Source organism: Ailuropoda melanoleuca, chromosome 10 (assembly GCF_002007445.2).
Source record: "Ailuropoda melanoleuca isolate Jingjing chromosome 10, ASM200744v2, whole genome shotgun sequence".
NCBI classification, from domain to species: Eukaryota; Metazoa; Chordata; class Mammalia; order Carnivora; family Ursidae; genus Ailuropoda; species Ailuropoda melanoleuca.
Window position 1 is genome coordinate 5671185 of NC_048227.1, and position 23017 is coordinate 5694201.

General features: G+C 38.7%; 1 protein-coding gene and 1 non-coding gene across 2 annotated transcripts in view; one reads left to right on the forward strand and one right to left on the reverse strand.

Annotated features, from left to right (window-relative positions):
- Window positions 1-3266, reverse strand: part of SMURF1 (SMAD specific E3 ubiquitin protein ligase 1) — a 68412-nt gene extending 65146 nt beyond the window's left edge. The window contains exon 1 of the mRNA XM_034669825.1: window positions 2970-3266. Within this exon, the coding sequence (XP_034525716.1) occupies window positions 2970-3036 (67 nt within the window). The 5' untranslated portion in view covers window positions 3037-3266. The remainder of the gene's footprint in view (window positions 1-2969) is intronic.
- A 1512-nt stretch (window positions 3267-4778) lies between these two features.
- On the forward strand, window positions 4779-4883 carry LOC117804293. The gene has a single exon (XR_004628633.1). It is a non-coding gene; the product is annotated as a U6 spliceosomal RNA (small nuclear RNA).
- Window positions 4884-23017: the final 18134 nt, after the last annotated feature.

Consider the following 23017-nt stretch of genomic DNA (forward strand, 5'->3'; position numbering starts at 1 on the left):
AGGACCCACGACTAGGTAAACACATTAAGATGAAGAAATCAATACGCACTAACTCTAGTTTAAGCTGCACTTCTACTATTTGTCAAAACTCACTAACAACCCTAAGCCACCAAGGAAACTGTACCAGCATGTTTACAGTGTCTTCTGTTCTGTGCCTCAACGTCCAAAGAGTGTCTTAACCAATCTGGCTTAAAATTTTCAACTCAAGCTATGTAATAGGCTGTTTCCAATCAGACTAAATAAAAAAGAATAAAACAGGAAAAACTGGCACGGGAATTCTGAAAAAACAAATGTCCATTAGCTAGTTTCTTGTGATTAAATACACAAAAAACAAATTTGCACCTTTTAAAATAAATAACCAGAGGTCACGATAGTTATCCATAAAATGCCACATATACAAATTTTTATTAGAAAAGATGCGCATGAAAAATCCAACTTTATACCTTAAGAAATTGGAAAAAGAGCAAAAATAAACAGTTACAGCGAGAAACTCCATGTTAAGGAGAGTAAGAGAGGATGGGGCAACAATGAGAGATCCCGGCTGGGAAATTTTCGAGAAGTGATGAGAAACATCAACCCATAAATGCAGAAAGCCCAAGCAGAATAAATAAAAGGAACACACATGGGGGTATATTACAGTGACACTGCAGGAAACAAAAGACAAAAAGAAAAATCTTACACGTGGCCACAAAAAAGGAATGATTACTCATTTCCGAGTACTGACAATGGACTTTTCAAAAGCAATGGGGGAAGTCAGAAAACAACAGAACATCTTCAAGAAAATAACTGCGAACCTAGAACTCTCTACCCAGCAAAAAGTACCTTTTAAGAACCAAGATGAAGTAAAGGTCTCTTTGGACAAAACCTGAGTTAGCCACCGGGACAATTTTCATCGTTACCATCCTCAGACACCTCTATCTAAAACAGACATCGATCAAAACACAAAAAAGTTTCCAACCAGTGAAATTTTATAAAGTCATTATACACTAAAGCTAAATTTATTACAAGAATAAAGAAATTTACCCTCTTCCCCTTCTAATCAGGAGTTCAAGCTGATCCTCAAATCTGAACTATAACAGATAATTATGTTATTTTTGGTAAGGTACAGAAACTGAGGTGGGGACGGGGAAACTATACTCTATTAGTCCCAAATGAACATCTTATGGTCATTACAAAAAGCAGCTGCATTAGACGGACCCCTGTTTATAAACACGCGCGCCAAAACTAGATAATAAACAAACACAGTGTGCCGGGTGGTCTCACAACATAGAGGGAAGAGTCCCTAAAAATCTGATAGGACATGACCGGGTCCATAATACAGAACAGTCCACTTTCTTGTTTTCACCACTAATTGATGCTTATTTCTGTCCTGTGTTACCACACATCAGCCCCCTCATCACACAGATGCTCTGCCGGGAGCTTTACTGGACAAGGGACAGCCTACAAAAAACAATACAGTGCGCCTAGAAAGTGCACGAAACACTAAGCTCTGTGGCTGAGTAAAACTGGACAGATTTATATTTGTACCATACCCGGTCCAGAGAAACTGCAGAGTTTAGCCGCATAATACACGGTTTTCCATCCAGCCACGTATTAGGGATTTTCAGCCCTTTGAATGTCTTCCCAGCGCATTGGATTATGGGGTCCTTTGAGCAGGTACTCTACCTCATTCACTTAAAATAACATTTAAGGACTGCTTTGGCCAGGCCCTGTGCCACGGGAGAGAGGGGACTGAGTCTCTGCCTCTCACCCTTGGCAGCAGCAAAGACAAGGACATGCAGAATACAAATAAGGTTGTGCAGACCCTGCTATAGGAAGATGAGAAAGAGGGACTAGCCCCTGCCAGGCAGGAGGCACTGGGGGAAGTCACTCTGCGTGGACGAGGGACGTGGACAAGGACATGCTGGAGAGGCACGATGCATTCAGGGCCAGGGGTGTGCTTCTAAGGGATGTTTGGTTTAGCAGGAAGAGAAAGCTAGAGCCAGACTAGAAAAGTCTCACCTGCAGTTGCTCAGGAATTTGGACTTTACCCTGTGGGCAATGAGGAGTCAAACAGGATCGGGTAGGCTTTTTTAGGAAGCTATAAACTCTGGCACTGGAGTACAAAATGAGAAGGAACAGGAAGAGGCAAGAAGACTGATCTGGAGGCTGTTGAAATAGTCCAAGGAGGGCTTCGTCTGATTTCTGCCCCGAGGCAGCTAGCTCAGTGCCTTATGTATAGCAAGAGAATAATGCTGGACTGACCTGACAGAAAAACACCTAAATTTCTTACAAAGTGCTTTCCTGCTTTCTAAGACAACTCCTTCCTCAAGATTTGGGGCCGGGGAGGGGAGGTGGGGGGGGGGTTGCCACAACACCATTTACCCTCTGCTAAAACTACCAACGCCTTTCACACCATTCTAAAACACAGCTAAGATCCTGAAGAACCCAGGTTCTCACAGATTCTCCTTGTCTTCATGTTCTCATGTTTTCACTGATCTCAAAACACTGGTGGAAAGAGTTTTGAAAAAACCTGCAAAGCCAATACGCTGACCACAGGATGCCACATATACATTTCTAATAATGAAACCAAGCAAGGGCTTCAATATATAGATCGTGCCAGTTCAGTGTTTCTCCAAATAATCTAGTTTCGGATGTGCACTGACTTATCCACCAAGATATAAATCTTCAATGAGTACTCCCAATAACTGAGACCTGTTCCAGAAGTTGAATGCAATCAATAGTCAAGACTTGGTAGACTACTTAAAATAAGATGGCATCTACCCAATGCATTCCCTTTCAAAATTCTAGCCGGGTTTGGGGGGATTTGGGGAGGTTGGGGTTTTGGGGGGGTTTTTTTTGTTAGTGGCGGTGGTAGTTTTTTTGCCTAAATTGACAAGCTGATCCTAAAATTTGTATGGAAATTCAGTGGACTCAGAAGCCAAAACAATCTTGAGAGAAAAAGAATGAAGATGGAGATTCACACTTACCAATTTCCAAACTCACAACCAAGCTATGGTAATCAAGATGATGTGGGACTGGTGTAAGGCTGGACATACATAGGTAAATGAAAGAGAACTGGAAGTCCACAAATAAGCCCTTACATTTATGTCACCTGGTTGGGAACAAGAGTGCACAATAAGTTAATGAGAGAATAGTCTTTTCAGCAAATGGTGCTGGGACAACCAAATATACACAGGCAAAAGAACAAACTTGCAGCCTTACCTCAAACCGTACATAATAATTAATTCAAAACAGATCTTGCAAAGTTAATGCAAGAGTTAAAATTATAGAACTCTTATGGAAAGAACGTATAAGCGTTGAGTCTTTATGATCGTGGGTTTGGTAACAGTTACTTACATATGATGCCGAAAGCATAAGTGACAAAAAAGAATATATAAATTGCACTTGATCAAAATTTAGAAGTTTTGTGTTTCAGAGGACACTATCAAGTAAAAAGACAATCTATAGAATACTACAAAACTACTGGAAAACATCTGATAAGGGACTTGTATAAAGAATATATTTTTTAAAAAAGTCCTACAATCCCTTTTCTGTACAGGGATACAAGACATGGATATCTTTATATCTATTTATAGATAAAGAGAATTTTTTTAAAAAAGATAAAGGGGATTAAGCGATATGAAGTTCATAGTTATAAAATAAATAAGTCACAGAGATGAAAAGCACAGGAGAGAAGATAGTCAATAATATTCTAATAATGCTGTTTGGTGACAGATGGTAACTACAATTATCATGGTGAGCAATGAGTAATGTACAGAATTGCCGAATTATTGTACACTGGAAACTAATATAACATTGTATACTTCAATAAAAATGTTTTTAAAACTCCTAAAAATCAGTAATAAAAAGGCAATCAATTTAAAAATGGGCAAAGGATTTGAAGAGATTTTTCTCAAAAGAAAACATACAAATGGGAAATACGTGAAAAGATCCTCAACGTCATTAGTCATCAGAGAAGCGCAGATCGAAACCACAGTTAGATACTACTTCTCACCCATTAGGATGATTAAAATAAGTATGACAATATCAAGTACTAGTGAGGATGTGGAGAAATCAGAACACTTAGGCTTTGCTGGTAGGACTGTAAAATGTTCAGCCACTTCAGAAAACAGTTTGGCAGTTTATCAAAATGTTGAACACAGAGTAGCACAGGACCTAGCAATTCCCCACTTAGGTATATTCCCAAGAGACCTGAAAACACAGGTCTACATAAAAACTGGTACATGAATTTTTATCATCAGCATTATTTACAACAGCCCCAAAGTGAAACAATTCAAATGTCCATCAACTGATGAATGAACAAATATGGTAGACCCATACGATGGAATATTATTCAGCAATAAAAAGAAATGGAGTGCTAATACATACTACAACACAGATGAAATATTGAAAATATTACGCTAAGTGAAAGAAAAACCCACATATTATAGTATGATTCCATTGTTATGAAATCTCCAGAATAGATGATGTCTATATAGACAGAATATAGATTAGTGATTACAGGGGCTCGGGATGGGGGTTTGGGAAACGACTGCTAATGGGTACAGGGTTTCTTTTTAGAGTAATGAAAATGTTCGAGCTCACTTCAGCAACACATATACTAAAATCGGAATGATACTGGGGCACCTGGGTGGCTCAATCAGTCAAGCATCCAACTCTTGATTTTGGCTCAGGTCATGATCTCAGGGTCGTGAGATCAAGCCCCGAGTGGGGCTCGCGCTGGGCGTGGAGCCTGCTTAAGATTCTCTCTCTCCCTTTCCCTCACCATGTACCTGCACTCCCTCTACAAATAAATAAATAAAATTGGAATGATACAGACAAGATTAGGATGGGCCCTGCACAAGGATGACACGCACATTTGTGAAATGTTCTGTATTTTTCCCCGCCATTTGCAACAACATGGAAGGACCTGGAGAGTATAATGCTATGTGAAGTAAATTAGTCAGAGAAAGACAAATACCATGTGATTTCACTCATATGTGGAATTTGAGAAACAAACGAGCAAAGTTGGAAAAAAAAGACAAACCAAAAAACAGACTCTTTACTATAAAGAACTGATGGTTATCAGAGGTGGGGGGGTGGAGAGATGGGTGACATAGGGGATGGGGATTAAGGAATGCGCTTGTCATGACGAGCACTGGGTGATTAAAATAAAAACTTAAGAAAAAGTTGTTCTAAAGTAAGATAGTGGTAATGGTTCATACATTATGGTGTATGAATTAGATCTTAATAAAGCTGTTACACATGTATGTATTTTTGAGACTATACCTCCCTGTTGTTTATCAATTTGACTGACATCTGTTAATAGAGGAAAAAAATAATCCATGTACTCAATCAGTTTAAAAATTATTTAGAAAAATACTGAACCAAAACATTGTCACAAAGGTGGGTTGGATAGCATAGAGATAACATTCTATGAAGATTTTAATCCTTAAATAATGCCAACATGTTATACTCTTCCTAAATATATACAATAAGATGGATTTGATCTTAAAACTGTCAGGTTAATCTCTTCACTGTGATCCACAGACTCTGTTTTTATGAAGTCTAGAGCTATTCAGGGATGTGGGCTAACTCACACCAAAGGGGGAAAAGCACATGGTGAAAACGTGAGCTGTAACAATTAAACCAGAATGGTTTCCGAGGGACTGAAGGAAACAATGCTTGAAACTAAGAGTCTCTGCCTTGTATTTTAAACAACTGGTCTAGGATCATTAGTAATAACTGAAGCTTATAAATACTTGTGAAAATTAATAAAGGGAAACCCAGCTGAAGCAGACTCAGATGCCAAGAGCGGAGGCTGGAAGGTGGAGACATACCACTCAATGTCAATTACGGACTCCGAACAGAAGAATCCTTAACAGGAAAGAATCCTCAATTATACGCCCTGATACTGAAAGGTACATTGCATCCCCTACAAGAAATGAATAATCCCGGCAACTCAGCCAATGAGAAACCACCATCACTCTGAACTCTTGCTTTTCTCCATTGGACTTTTGTCCAAAACACCCCCTTCTCAACTTCCTCATCCTTCTCCATAAAATAACATTCTTGTCCTTTGTTAGACTTGCCTATGGTTTTATCATCGCTTGCTTGCCCTGCACTGCAATTCTGTTATTACCAAACAAAACTATTTTTACTGGTAAAACAAATGACTTTTATTTTTAAGGTTAACATACTCAAATGTTCACTTAAAAACACTGATGTTAACAACAGGCCAGATGGCAGAATATCTATGAATTTAGTGCTGGAAAGATGTTGTACTTTATCGAGTAAGAAAGGAAGAGAGCAACAAACACCTCAATTTAAAAATGCAGTTGCAAGTTCTGAGCCAAACATTATAGAAATATATATCCAGCCTTCCCAGGTGATGCGTGAAAAGAAGCGTATTTATTTGAATGAGGTTTGTATCTTTGTTAGAATGACAATCATTAGCTCCCAGTAACAGTTGATAAGTTACTATGAGACACATTCTATCAATGATCAAACTGAGACTGAACTTGTAGACAAGGAAGACCACAGGATGTGGAGTGGAGAAGAAATGTAGACAGACTCCTAAAGCAACAAGAATATTCAGTCAGAGAGAGATATATCATAACACTCATCAAATCTTAAACCCAAATCCAAGAAACAAAGGCCAAAGATAAATCTGGCAGGCAAAAGAACTCTTCACTCAGTAAAGTGACTTTTTTAGACCTTTTAAAAAATAATTAGATGAAGAGGTATCCAATTTTTAACCACGGGCAAGTTTTCCAGCCATTTATCTTCATTTTAGAACTCAGTTCAATCTTCTGAAAAGATGCCTATGAACACGATTCCTTTTTTTTTTTTTTAAAGATTTATTTACTTATTTGAGAGCAGAGCATGAGCCTGAGCAGGGGGAGGGGCAGGGAGAGAGAAAGAATCCTCAAGCAGACTCCCCACTAAGCATGGAGCCCAACGTGGGCCTTGATCCCAGAGGACCCTAAGATCATGATCTGAGCCGGAATCAAGAGTCAGCTGCCTAACTGACTGAGCCAGCCAGGCGCCCCTATGAACCTGATTCTTGATAAGGAGCAATGCTATTATTATGTCCTTAAAGAAACTGGCGGTGGGGGTGGGGAGGGAAGTAGTGGCAAGCATGTTCCAACAATGCTAACATGCCGTTTCCACTAATTTCAAAGCTGAGATACTGTGTTCCTGGCTCATATTTGAGTAGAGGTTTAAACATACAAATGAGGGGCGCCTGGGTGGCACAGCGGTTAAGCGTCTGCCTTCGGCTCAGGGCGTGATCCCGGCGTTATGGGATTGAGCCCCACATCAGGCTCCTCTGCTATGAGCCTGCTTCTTCCTCTCCCACTCCCCCTGCTTGTGTTCCCTCTCTCGCTGGCTGTCTCTATCTCTGTCGAATAAATAAATAAAATCTTTAAAAAAAAAAAAACATACAAATGAATACACTACAGGAGACGTGCACAATTAAATCTCAAACTGAAACATAATAGATTTATTTATTGTATGGTGTGCAATCAATTTTTGTAATACAAGTGGGAATTCCACATCTAAAGATCCAAACATTTTAATCTCACATTAAAGGAGGAAAATAATATATACAAAAATATACAGTAACTTCATTTTTCTTAGTTTGCATTCCCATGTCTAGACAAGCTTAAGGACTATTTTAATATGATACTGGGGAGGGTGCAGGGGAATAAAAATACATATCTTACGGTGTATATTTGAAATAAAAAAGATAGAATCATAAGTTAGCTCCTTTTATAGGAGCATATTAGGATTATGAATTTGATCCCATTTAAATCTACACTGCACAAAATACAAGCAAAATATGATTTTCTATGAACAGGAGCTTGAAATTTTTAGATCTTATTCTAAAATCGCACTAACATTTTAACAGAATCATCTCAATATTTTTCTACTCTTTGTACATAGTACTAACATCCCGTACATCTGTCTCTTAGGAGTTTTGAGGGAGAATTTACCTACTACAGTCATATCAATATTACAACAAAGGCACACTAGATGGTGGCAGGGGGTGGGGTGGGTAAATTCCTGGATTCACTGGTGAAAGAAACCAAGGTAGGGAAAAACAGATCTGGCGGAAATTCAGTAATGGAGCAGAGACTATGTGTTGCTGGACCAGCAGATGTAATCCATATAAACAAAAGCGGGTAGGGGGCAGTAATGGAAAATCAGAACCACAGATGCCAGCTACCTTCTAACAGAATCTAGGCAAACCTGGAAGTTCTCACAGCAGAGTCACACTGTTCTGCAAAATTAAGTAAACACTGAGAAGCATATTTGTATTATCTGGAGTTACTGAAGGAACTAAAGATAGAAACTCAGGGGCGTGAAGAAAGGCCAGAAAAGGTACTGTCAATTTTTCAACCGAATCTCTTCTGTACTATTTTAGTATTTTATTTATTACCATAGGCAGGTACTCAATTTTTAAGAATAAAAATTTTAATTAAGGATAAAAATAAAAGGACATTGTTAGTGCGCCTTATGTATACAGTAGATCTGTTTCTAATTTGGAAAACAAATTAGAAAATGTTAGTATGACCCCCTGACAATGGAATACAATGACAATAAAATGATAGTAATAAATGTTGATACAGGCATAGAACAAAATCTGTAGGCTCCCATTTCTAACTCATATACCAAGTTACCTTATGGGTTAAAGGGGCAAGAGCACGGGGGAGGGGAACAACAAGCAGACAGCTTTCACTTTCTATAGCAAATATTACGTAACTTCAAAATTGAATATATATAACTTTTGTCAGGGATCCTAAAGATGAAGAATTAAACTAAAACATGTATGTCTGGAAAAGTAACTGAGAAATAAAATCAGTGTAAAAGATTAATAGCAGTATTTCTGAAAGAGAGAATGGGCAGGTTATTTTTTTCCTTCCTATTTTCTTGGGTTTTGCCCCAAACGTTGTACAAACAAGATGTATTCCTTTATAACAGAGAACTTGTATTTTTAACAAATGATTTTTAAGAATATATTCAGGGGCGCCTGGGTGGCACAGCGGTTAAGCGTCTGCCTTCAGCTCAGGGCGTGATCCCGGCGTTATGGGATCGAGCCCCACATCGGGCTCCTCTGTTGTGAGCCTGCTTCTTCCTCTCCCACTCTCCCTGTTCCCTCTCTCGCTGGCTGTCTCTATCTCTGTCAAATAAAAAAATAAAATCTTAAAAAAAAAAAAAAAGAATATATTCAGATGAAAATCTTCTAATAGAGACATGTTGACCGACCACTTCCTTAAAGGTATCCAGCTTTATGAAATATCAAAATACAGTATTTCATCATTCTAAGTCCTGCATCTTAACCACTCTGAAATCAAGATGCATCTTACAACCAGCCAGTGACAGGTGGGATTTAGTTGTCATTGCCTGTACATGTGTGGAGATCAAAAGTACCAGCATTAAAACTTAGAGAGACAACAAAAGGTAAACACAGAATGACCATATGACCCAGCAATGCCACTCCTAGGTATACACCCAAAGGAACTGAAAGTGGGGGCTCAAATACATATTTGCGCATCCACGTTCATCGTAGCATTATTCACAACAGCCAGAAGGTAGAAAGAGCCCAGGTGTCAGATAAACAGATTACAGTATATCTGTGCAATGAAGTCACAGCATAGAAAGAACGTCATAACGTAGAAAGAAACTGACACACGCCACAACATGAACGAACCTTGAAAACACTATGCTAAGTTGAAAGATGCCAGACACAAAAAGACAGATACTGTATGATTCCACTTTTATGAAATATCTAAACCAGGCAAATTCATTCAAAAAGTAGATGAGAGGCTGCCAGGAGGTTGGGGAAGGGGGAAATGAGCAGTTATTACTTGATGGTTACAGAACATCTGTTTGGGGTGATTTAAAAAAAGTTTTGGAGATAACATCGTGGTGACAGTTACAACAGTATTATGAATGGAATTAATGCCACTGAACTATATATTTAAAAATGGTTAAAATGGTAAATTGTTATATATGTATTTTATAATTTTTTAAAAATTAATAATGCAATCTATCAAAAACCACTGAATTTTACACTTAAGTGGGTGAATTGCATGGTATGTAAATTGTATCTCAATACAGTGGTTTTTAAAAACTTACAGAGCTAAGAATGGCCCACTCTTCTAAAAAAGGTGCTCTGTCAGCATTATTTATGACACAGTATATGGAAATACATAAATATTTTTTATTCCATGTCAAACAGCTGATTCATGAGAGATGGACACTGAATATGAAGATATTTTTGGATTTCTTTCACCTGTTTTGCTTTTACTTTTTAATTATAATGCACAAGAATACTACATGATAAAAAGCTATACTTAAGTAAGTTACCCTTGCAAGAGTATAAATAAAAATGACAGATAATAAGAAAACTCTGTCAGGGCACCTGGGTGGCTCAGTTGGTTAAGCGTCCAACTCTTGATTTCCATTCAGGTCTTGATCTCAAGGTTGTGAGTTCAAGCCCTGTGTTGGGCTCCATGCTGGGCGTGCAGCCTACTTAAAAAATAAAATTTAAAAAAAAGAAAGCTCTGTCATTGTTGAATTCACAGCATTTTGTCTCGCCTAGGGGTGCCCATAATGGCGCATCTCACAATCAATGTGTATACGCCACTCACAGCACCATATACATACCCGCCCGTGTGCATACACACATGGCCACTTTCCCTAAGCGTCCTGTGAGATCAAACATACATTTTCATTCCAATACAATCATTTCTGAAAATTAAATTAAAAAAAACAGCAGGAAGAATATTTAAAATGAATGCCATTTTGCCCATTCAATGTGTTTGCCACTGCAAGTACTAAAAGAAATGCACTGGCTTCATGTGGACGTATGACAAAGCAGAAATCTAATACAGATATAATGTCTATTACTCATTCAGATCCATGACTCAGAGTATTTTAAATATACATATGGAAACCAGAATCTTTTCATAACTAGACTACAAACGAGAAACTCAGGCCAAGACGTGACAAACACAAATCTTAAAAAGCTTCACAGATTTAAATCTTCCATTTAAAACACAAACTATTTTATCAATGCTTTGATGTAATCCTGAAAATGCAGCAACCACGGAGTTTCAAATCCCAGTAACATTTTCTGGTTTTGATGACGGTAATCACTTGTCCAGTTAATGGTAAATATACACTGCATGCCACGTACAAGTTCAGAGGATATTCATCTCTTAATGGAGGTGATTATCAGGATTTCTTATTACATCAAAAAAAGAAAAAAGAAATTTGCAGTGGATACCTCTAGACACAACTTTTCAACTGGAAGAGAAGTATTCCAAACCTTTCCATTTTTATAGTAACTTCATCGGTTTGGTCATTATAGAAGTAACATATGCTTAACAGAGAAATCAGAGTAAAGTAACAGAAGCGCCCATAATCTTAGCACCTAGTATAATCTCCTCTACTGTTTTCCTATGGAGCCTTTCTGTGTATGTCAGAGAGCGAGCCGGGAAGTGGCTGAGGGCCCAGTTCTAGAGCCTCACTCGCGCCTTCATGTCCTGCCTCTTCTACTTACGGGCGGAGTGACCATGGGCAACAATAGCTCTGTGCCTGTCTGTCCAGTAGGAATAACAGTAGCTCCTCCATCCAATTTTTAAATATAATGATCCAACCCATACAGTTTTGCAACCTGCCTTTTTCACTTAATAAAATGTGTGAACAGTTTCCATATCATTAAACATCCCTCTATAAAATGTTTAAGGGCCACAAGTCATTCCATTACACGGCTGTTCCACAAGGTATTCTGATCACTACAGCCAGGCATTTAAACCATCTCCAATCTTTTTGCTATTCCAACAGGACACTTACACAAGAAGACCAGGAATGCCTGGAAGGCAGATGTTCTAAAGCTCAGTGACAAACACCCAGACTGGGCCATTAGCCTAGGAGACAGCTGATGTGCCCCCTGGCCACCCGAGCTACCTTAGTTTTTGTCTTTTCTCTCAAGTTTGGTGCCCAGCAGCCTTCTAGCCATTCTACAAGTTCCCAACAGCCTTCCATAAATTCTCTTATGCTTACGTTAGCCGAAGTCCATTTCTGTTGCTTGTAACCAAAACATTTTACTGATATACAAGACCTCATTCTCTCCTATACTATTCCATCACACACACACACACACACACACACACACACAAGTACACAACCAACAAACCTTCCCAGGTCAGCTAAGTCCCAGGAAGCAGTCAATAAAGCCAGACACCTATAATGCAAAGCACAAAAGTTCTCTGAAAGAATTTTTTATTCCAATGAAAATTCTGCTATGAGATTCTTCATGTGTTTATAGGCCTGGGATGCTACAATTTCACTCATGCAAAATTACACTGAGTATATAAAGACTGGATTCTATAATCCAATCTTTCTCAGGGGAAAAAAATCAAATTGCAAAAACTAATACTATCATTACTAATAATAATAATAACTAATACTCGTATACCATGTTACTATATGCCAGGCACTGTCGTAAATACTTTACCTATTAGCCATTTCATCATCACAATAAATGTGTAAGTACTATTATCATCCCCACATCATATGCAAGGAAAGTGAGGCATCAGAGAGACTGAGTAACTTGCCCGAGGTCACACAGCTATTCAGGATTTGAACCCAGGCCATCCAGCTTCAAAATCTCTGTTCTCAACCACCATATATACTGCTTCTTGATTTTTGTCTCAGAACAGATTTTTAAATTGTGATCATATATTATTTACATTTTCATTATTATGATGTTGGTATCAAAATTGATATGTAAATGGCAAGAGGACATTTACCACACAGATGGGCTCCAATAAATACTTCATCTTCTACTATAGCTTCTCCCACTAAGACTATGATCCCAGTACCCAGAACCCCGTATCATTCCCCTTCCCCCTCCAACAAATGCCATATGCCGTTCCCCTCCTAAGTCTTCACTCAAGCGATTTCCATTATTTAAAATCCCCCTCAAACCCATCACCCATCTGCCTATTTCCACCCAGTAATGCAATGGCAAGCTCAAATACCACATCCTCCACAAACCTTCCTCAAGCCCATCTAGATGGAATGACGGACTCTGCCTGTCCCCATATTCCTGGGATTCTGTTTGCCTCCAAAAGGGCATGTATTGCAATCTGCTAGTTTTCCTCCCAATTCTTCTCTTCTCAGTGTTAAGATTCTAGAAAGCAGAGACTACATCTGATAAATTCCCTTCTTTTCTTTGGTATCCTCCACCATACAGAGAAAAGTTATCACAAGAAGTAGTTGCTCCATTAATGACTACTGAGGTGAAGGGAATCAGGGTGTTGAAGTCCATGAAGACAGACTATCCGGAGGAAGCAAATCAGGAAATATCAAAGATCTAGAAAAATTTAGCCTATCATTAAACCATTCAAAATCCCTGTAAATCAAAATCTAAAAACCTATCGTTAAGAGACACTATCATTTGTGGGATTTTAACATGTGTCTCAATAGGTCCTTTTATGGTCTGAATGTGCACACTGTGGAAATGAACAAGGAAATTTTCTGGAAAACTATTTAAAATATTTGGTAAATATGGGGAACACGAGGTCACATGAACCACGAAGAAAAAGCCTAAACTCTGGCCGCCACTATAGGAAGCAGTGAGGGCAATAACTGCAGGCAAATCAGACAGGTGGCCAGCTCTCATTCTAAGAATCCCATTGCCTTCTGCAGCTCTTGTCTTCTTTCTACTGGTTTTCCTTAAGTGATTTATGGGCTAAATCAAAGCTAAGAAGTTCTTTGCATTTTTTGAGTTACCTGCTCATTGCTGCAGGGGAGATGAAATATTCCCCTTGTGTTTTTCGTATACTGGATAAGCAAATGTGGAAAATGCTAGGAAGAAATCCACATACTTATAACCATTAACCAAATGGAACTAATGAACTGTAGATTCCATGCGAAGTTTTGGGGAAAGGTACATTCCTGTGTCACCAAAAGAATAAGACTCAAAAAAGGCAACTCACTGCCCACACCACCTGCGGATCAAACACGGAAGGAGCTCTCCCATGCCATCTGTAGGAAGAGAATTGAGACCCACCCTCACCACCTGACACATTAATTCCTCTGCCACCATGAGGAGCCCTCACCAGTGGGAACACCTCAAAGAACGCACTCTTTTCAGAAAACTAAAGTCTCACCTTTATTTTTTTTTAAGATTTTATTTTTAAGTAATCTCTCCACCCAACATGGGGCTCAAACTGACAACCCCCGAAATCTAGAGTCACATGCTCTACTGACTGAGCCAGCCAGGCACCCCTCGCTTTTAAAAATATAAAACCTACATTGAGATCTTTCTGATGGGGCTTGGTTGATTCCTTATAACCCACACTCACTAAGAGTTCCTGGAAATCCCTTGCACCTAACACAACAACAGGAAAGCAACTATTCTCGGATACAGAGAAATCTAGGTACACACGACCTCCAACAGTCCCCACTGGAAATGATCTTTCTGTTCCATTTGCAGGGCTGCCTGTGCCAAACAGCATACAGTTATAGGAAGCAAGCAATATTAAGCTGGTTCCAGCCTCCCAAAGCCAATTCCAAAGTGGCACCAAATGGTATTCCCAGAGAAAAAAGGTTACCCTTAACGAAACCTCACTCGCTCTTTTGAGTATTAGTAACAACACCGGGTAGTGAGACATTTGATTGTCCCCCTCAACAGCAAACTTATTTGCACTTACCTACACCTGGCCCAGAAAACATGTGACAAATACACCAAAAGTGTGACAAGGAGGAAAAGTGAGGTCATTAATCTAATTTGCCTGAGAACACTTTCAAAAGTCAGTCTTCTTTCAAAATAAAAAAAAAAAATCATTCATAACAGACATCTCCAAACTCAAAAGTTTTAAGACTACCCCTTTAAAGTCTGTGAAAGGCACTAACAGAACAGAGCTAATCAAACTACAGTGAAACTCACACCCTGGTAGCAACCTAAAACACACTTGGCCATTGTTGCTGTGCTGGTCTCGACAACCGGTCCATACCAGGCATCCCCTGATACGCCCTTGCACCCAGACTTTCAATTTTTAAAAGATTAATAGAATCTCTCATCTTGAAAAGAACCATTCCTTTAATAAAGTATAACAACACCCAAAAGAGAAAAATATCTTTTTAGAGATGTGCGCGTGCACATCACGTGACAACACACATGGTGAATGAAGGTCCTCACGTGTTATGCCTACATAGCTACATATGCCTTCAGTCACGGGCCCTTCTGTTTACCTCAACCCCAGACTTTAGCCTCTCTCTGTATGACTTACCCACATGGTGGCACAGCTAACATCCCAGAGGTTAAGTTTTAGAATTTCTTAGAACTATACCAGAGAAGATGGCTTAAGCATCAGTCAGAAGTTTCATATCCAGTGACCATATCATCCAAACCAGGGAACATTTTAGACAAAAAAAAAAAAAAAAGAATACTATTACTGATTATGCCAGGACAACAGGTTTAAAACAGAATTGTTCCAAGCAGAAACAAAAAATATGGTCACTCTAGACTATGCCCGCCAGCTGAAACTTTTTTTCCACTTCCAAGAGATATTTCTACTGTTCCATAGATGCCGAAACGTGCAATAAGTCACCTCCTTTTAGGCATGTTATTTGATAATGGCAGAACAACAGGAACCAGGTGGAAAAGGAAAGTAAGATACGGCTAAGATGTGAAATACGCTGTCCAATAAACTAATGCAGAAACGGACAACATTCCTGCCCATCCAAGATTTGAAAAGGGCACAGTAGCATTGTCCATTAGATGCGCATCACTTTGCAGAGCCATTTTTTCAACTCAGTCACTAAAGACACGACTGAAAGCCTAAAGTAATATGCACAGCTTATCGAGAGAGAGTTAGTAAGAACCATGGATGGAATTCAGAATCTACAAGATTAACAAATTTGTGATGGAAGAAATTAATTTCTCCTAATTGATATTAAGAAGTTAATTTCACTTAATTTTAAAAAGTTGAAATCAGTCTGCACTTTTGGAAATAAGATATTTAAGAGAATATGATGATTTCTTATATGCAATTATTTACCCATCTTCTCTCCTCTTCCCCACTCTGCTAAGCTCTACCCTGTGATACTGGGGCTAGGGCTTCCAGACCCCAAGCTGGCTGGCTCCCTGTTCACATCTGCCAATGGGAAGTTCTAGAGAGAGAGCGAGAGATGAGGAAGGAAAAGGGGGCTTCTTGCCTGTTTCCCTATTTCTGTCAGCATCATTCCAGCGGCAGCTGAATTTCCATGTAGAAATTTATCCACAGATGGGCTTACAGATGTGTAAAATGACACACAATCAAGGCTATTCACTGCAGCATCTGTGTAAAAGTACAAGACTACAGACACCCTACATGTCCATCAAAGAGGGCCAGGTGATTTAACATAAATAAGGCAATAATGGAGGAATATAGTAACCAAAATAAGGGACAGAAGACATGTAGAAAACAAATATTGAAATGGCAGAAGTCTTTTTTTTTTTCTGCTAGTGATAATAATTAGCATTTTATTTTCTTCACTATGGACCCAACAATAGCGCCTAAGCTGCATCTGGTTATAGACTCCTTAGTATAAATGCTTATGTAACACAAATTTAAAAGCTCCAGGGATACTGGTAGAAGTCTTTATCAACAAAAACATAAATTTATATGTTAAACACTTCAATTAAAGGGTAGAGATGAACAAAATGGATAACAAAATGTGATCCAACTAAATGCTGTCTACAAAAGATTCATTTTAGATTCAAATACATAAATAGTTGAAAACGAACAGACAGAAAAAGATACTCCACACTAACAGTAACCAAAGACAACAGCTGGAGTGGCTATATTAACATCAAACAAAATAGACTTTAAGACAAAAATTGTTACAAGGGACAAAGACCTTATATAATGATAAAAGAGTCAATTCACGAGGAAGATATAACAATTATAAATATATATGCACCTAACAATGAAGCCCCAAATATATACAGGAAAAACTGACAGAACTGAAGGGAGAAATAGAAAGTTCCACAATAATAGTTGGAGACATCATGACCCCACTTTCAAGAATGGATAGAACAATTAGCCAGAAGATTAACAAGGAAACAGAAGACAACACTATAAACCAACTAGACCTAACAGACACAGTACATTCACAACAGCAGAAAACACATTCTTCCCAAGTACAAGTGAAACGTTCTCCAGTATTTAACCATACATTAGGCCATAAAAAAGTCTTAACAAGTTTTAAGAGACTGCAATAATTCCAAGTATCTCCTCCAACCACAGTGGAATGAAATTGGAAATCAATAACAGAAGGAAATCCAGAATTCACAAATATGTTGAAGTTAAACAACATACTTTTAAAAACCATGTGGGTCAATGGGGTATCTGGTGGTTCATTCGGTTAAGCATCCGATTTTGGCTCAGATCAGGATCTTGAGATCACGAGATCGAGCCCCAAATGGGGGGGCTTGAGATTCTCTCCCTCTCTCTCTGTCCCTCCCCCATCCCACACTCACACACGCTCTCTTAAAAACAAACAAACAAAAAACTTAATGGGTCAAGAAAAAAATTACAAAAAATACTTTGAGATAAGTGAAAATAAAAATACCACATATCAAAACGTATGAGATGCAGCAAAAGCAGTGCAAAGAGGGAAACTGATAGCTGTAAATGCCTACATTGAAAGAGGAGGATCTCAAATTAATAACCTAACTGTCCATCTAAAGGAACTAGAAAAAGAAGAGCAAACTAAACCCAAAGCAGGCAGAATGAAACAATAAAGATCAGAGTAGAGATAAGTAAAGTAGAAAACAAACAAAATCCTCAAAACTAAAAGTTGGTTCTTTGAAGAGATCAAAAAAGCAACAAACATTTAGCCAGACTGACCAAGGGAAAAGACTGTTCAAATCACTAAAATAAGAAATTAAAGTGCGGTCATTCCTACTGATCTTCAGAAATGAAAGGATAAGAGAATGCTATGAACCACTGTACACCAGCAAATTAGGTAACCTAGGTGAAATGCAGAATCTTAAAAACACGGAAACCACCAAAAAGGACTAGAAAAGAAGCAGCAAATCTGAATAAACCTAGAACATGTAAAGATTCTGTAATCAAAACACATCCCAAAAAGAAAAGTCCCAGGACCAGATGGCTTCCCTGGGAAGTTCCATAAAAATTAACCCAAGCCTTCATAAATTCTTTCAAAAATAGAAGAGGAGGGACTACTTCCTAACTCATTCTGTGAGACCTATATCACCCTTACATCAGTCAGATAAAGATATACAGATCAATATCTCTTACGAATATAAATGCAAATAATTCTCAATGAAATACCAGCAAATTGAAACAACAGCATATTAAAAGGATTCTGTACCAGGACCAAGTGGGTTTTATATCCCAGAAATGCAAGGGTGGCTCAACAATTTAAAAAAAGATCATTTAATGTAATATATTAAGAGAATTTTTAAAACTGCAATATCATTTGAATTAATGCAGAAACAGCATTTAACAAATTCCAATATTGGTTCATGATAACCAAAAAAGAAAAACCACTCAACAAACTAGGAACAGAAGGGAACTCCCTCAACTGGATAAAGGGCATCTGTGAAAACCCACAGCTAACATCATACTTAGTGATGAAAGACTGAATGGTTTCCCCCTAATAACAGGACTAAGATTAGAATGTCTGCTCTTGCCAGATAAAAAGCATCCACACTGGAAATGAAAACACACACATACAAGTGACATAATCTTATCTACAGAAAGCCCTAAAGAATCCACACAAAAACTATGAAAGTTGATAAATGAGTTTTGCCAAATTGCAGAACACAAGATCAGCATACTAAAATCCACTGTATGTCTATACGCTAGCAATGAACAATCTAAAAATAAAGTTAAGGAGATAATTCCATTTTACCTTATCAAAAAGAACAAAATACTTACCAATAAATTTAACCAAAGAAGTACAAGACTTATACACTGAAAAGTACAATACATTGTTACAGAAAATTATAAGAGACCTAAATAAATAGCTATCCTTGTTCATGGACTGTAATATTCAATAACATTAAGATGGCAACAATCCCCAAATTGATCTACAGACCCAAAGCAATCCCTATTAAAACCCCAAGTCCCTTTTTATAGAAATGGACAAGCTCAACCTAAAATTCATACCGAATTGCAAGGAACAATGAATAGTCAAAACAATGTTGAAAAGGAACAAAGTTAGAAGACTTTCCTATTTCAACTTACTAAGAAGTAATAGTTATCAATATAGTGTGGAAATGGCATTAAAAGAGACATTCTAGAACAACAGAATACAACTGAGAGTCCAGAAATATAGCAATAAATTTATGGTCAAATGATTTTTGATAAGATGCCAAGTCCAATCAATAGGGGTTTCCGACAAATAGTCCTTTCAACAAATGGCGCTGGACAACTGGATAACCACTTGCAAAAGGATACACTTGGACCCCTATCTCACAACGTATGCAAAAAATTAATTCAAAATGAATGAAGGACCTATATGTAAGAGCAAAAACTGTAAAACTCTTGAGGAAACATAGGGGTAAATTTTTCATTACTTTGGATTAGGCAGTGGTTTCTTAAATATGACATCAAAAGCACCAACAACAAAATTTAAAAAAAAAAAGATAAATGACTATCAAAATTTTAAAAATTTGTGCATCAAAGGACACTATAGGAGAGTGAAAAGACAACCTATAGATTGGAAGAAGATATTTGGAAATCATATACTTAATAAGGGTCTAGTACCCAAAATATATTTTAAAAACTCTTACAACTCAAAACAAAAAGACAAACAACCCACCTGGTAGACATTTCTCTAAGGAAGAAACAAAAATGACCAATAAGCACATGAAAAGATCCTCAACATCTTTAGTCATTAGGGAAATACAAATCAAAACCACAAGATCATGCCTCATACCCATTAGGACATCTATAACAGTAACTCTAAAGAAGGATGGATGGATGGATGGGAGGGAGGGAGGAAGGAAGGAAGAAAAGGAAAAAGAAAAAAATTAGCATTGGCTAGGATGTGGAGAAACTGGAACCCTCATACACTGCAAGTGGGAGGGTAAAATGGTGCAGCCACTGTGGAAACAGTTTAGCAGTTCCTTAATATTTAAACATAGAATTCCATGAGACCTAGCATTTCTACTCTCATGTATATATCCAAGAGCACTGAAAACATGTTCACATAAAAATGTGCACGTAGCAGCATTATTCATAATAGCCAAAAAGTGGGAACAACCCAAGTGTCCATCAACTGATGGATAAATGTGGTGCATCCATACAATGGAATATTATTCAGCCATAAAAAGGAGTGAAGTGGTGATACATGCTACAACATGAATGAACCTTGAAAACATTATGCCAAGCAAAAGCAGCCAGACAAAAAGGGCCACATATTGTAGGACTGCATTTTTAGAAAATGCCCAGAATAGGCAAATTCATTGAAATGGAAAGCAGATTAGTGGTTGCCAGGGCTAGGGTTGGGGAAAGGAGAGTGATGGCTGAGTGAGTATTGGATTCTTTTTGGCATGATGAAAACATTATGGAATTCGATAGTGACCATGGTTACACAGCACTGGGAATATACTAAAGCCACTGAATTATACATAGTAACTTTTACCTCCATTTATTTAAGATTTTATTTATTTATTTATTTATTTATTTAAGAGAGAGAAAAAGCCAGAGAGAGAGCACAAGCAGGGGGAGCAGCAGAGGGAGAGGGAGAAATAGGCTCCCTGATGAGCAGGGAACCCTATGTGGGCTCGATCCCAGGACCCTGGGATCATGACCTGAGCCGAAGGCAGACACTTAACCAACTGAGACACCCAGGCACTATGACTTTTACCTCGATTAAAAAAAAAAAAGAAGAAGAAGAAGAAGAAGGGGGCACCTGGATGGCTCAGTCTGTTAAGCACCCAACTGTTGATTTCAGCTCAGGTCATGATCGCAGGGTCATGAGATTGAAACCTACGTCGGGCTCCTTGCTCAGCACAGAGTCTGCTTGAGAGTCTCTCTCTCCCTCGCCCTCTGAGCCTCCACCTCCCATCCCCACCCCACCCCCGCTCATGCGCACATGCTCTCTCTAAATAAAAATCTTAAAAAAAAAAAAAAAGGCAATTCTATATATACTGATTATATGGAAGCTTTCCAACAAATATTATTGCGTAAAAAAGCAAGGTACAGAACGGAGTCTATGCTCCCCCTCAAAAAGGGGGGTAGGGAAAAAGAAGAATATATAAGCATTTTTATCTAACACATCTTTGCAAAAATAAACAAGAAAGTGTTACCACTGGACTGTCTCTGGGGAAGAGAATTTCAAGGCTAGGGGCAGGTGTGAAAAGACTTCCTTTTTAAAATAACCCATCTTACACAACCTACATGTCGCACCAGGTACAGATACTTACCCCCACCCCACCACCCCCCACGCCAAAAAAACCAAATTGACCTTTCTAAAAGAGGAAATACTGAAATAAAGGGGTGGTTATATAATGAAAATATGCTCATGGGAAGATTGCTGATCCATGCTGGGGGAGAAACACGGGCTGGGAATGAGATTCTCCATGTTGGTCTAACAATAAAAGGTACTGGAATACTGTTTTAGAATACAAACACACCATTCGCAAATATAAGGGCATATGAATACTGTGATGTTTCCACAACAGAAACTGGAAGGTTGTCTGAGTGTGCTGCCCAGCACGCAGTGCTCAGGCTCCCTGGCTCCCCTCCTCCCCCTTGAGATCTAGCTGTCTAGTCGCGGGCCTGTGGGCACTGACAGGTAAGGGCGTTCATACTGAAAGGATGTGAAAACATGTACTCCAGGAAAGAGAGGGAGATGGTGTAACACACGCATGATTGTCAGCAATGCCCCACTTTCAACTTTCTCTGGACTCTGAAGATCTTCCAACTATAACGCTCTCCCTAAAAATTAACTGCATTGCTTTAACTCACGGCTTCTAAGTCTCCAGGTACATTTACAGGTGTCAGACAAAACAGAGTCCTATCATTATCCTTTACTACCTACCACCTACAACACAACCCAAACAAAGTGCTTATTTAAGCCGTACTTCCTTGGAGTGGTGACTGTTTTCCATTTTTGTCGGGTTACTATCAAATCTTGTCCCCTTAGCCTTCAACTCATTACAGAAGCTGCTAGTGATTCTGGCTACAATGGCAGAACCACCACCCCATCCCCCCACCCCAAGCAGCTGGAAGTGACAGCCAGTCCCTTCCTGCCCCATCTTCTTTATTTAGAGAGCAGGGGGAAAAAAAGCCACCACCAAACCTGGAAGCCCCACATAGCAGCTGCTTTTGCGGTCTGTGACTTAATTTAAGGAAGTATTCTACGAAACCTCTGAAAAGAATCTAAATTTAGATCGAAGTCTTTCACCACCAATATCAGCCTCTCCAGCTACGGAACCCACACACACAGCAGCACAGTGAGGGGGAAAGCAACAAATTTAAAATGCATGTGAATGTGTCATCATTGAGGGAAGTGAAGCTGGCATCATTCAGGTCAAAGAAATTTTCTTCTGGTACCACCAACATCTGAATTCTCAAAAAAGGAGTAGTGACCACAAAAACTTTTAGGGAAAGAAACAGTGACATAAGGCAGACAGGTTTTATTTAAAAGATTTCTCCTAAGAGAGCAAGGAACTACACTATATACCAGAATGTCTGTAATGACATAAAACCAGCATTGAAGTATTAAGATCAACATATTGCCTAAAAGGAGTTCTCTAACGCTGAGTCAGATAGGAAGGAAAAACCATCAACTTCGCGCTACTATTTCCCCAACACCTCACTCTTCCCAAATGTGTCAACTGAGACCTTGAACTCTAAGAGGCACAGCAAAAGCACTAGGGTGACTTGAGGTTAATGGTAATTAACAGGAAGATAGCGCTCTTTTGTCTGCATTTTTTTCCACCTTGAAGAGTAAAGTCTGATCCATTTAAAAGCTGATCTTCTGGGGCGCC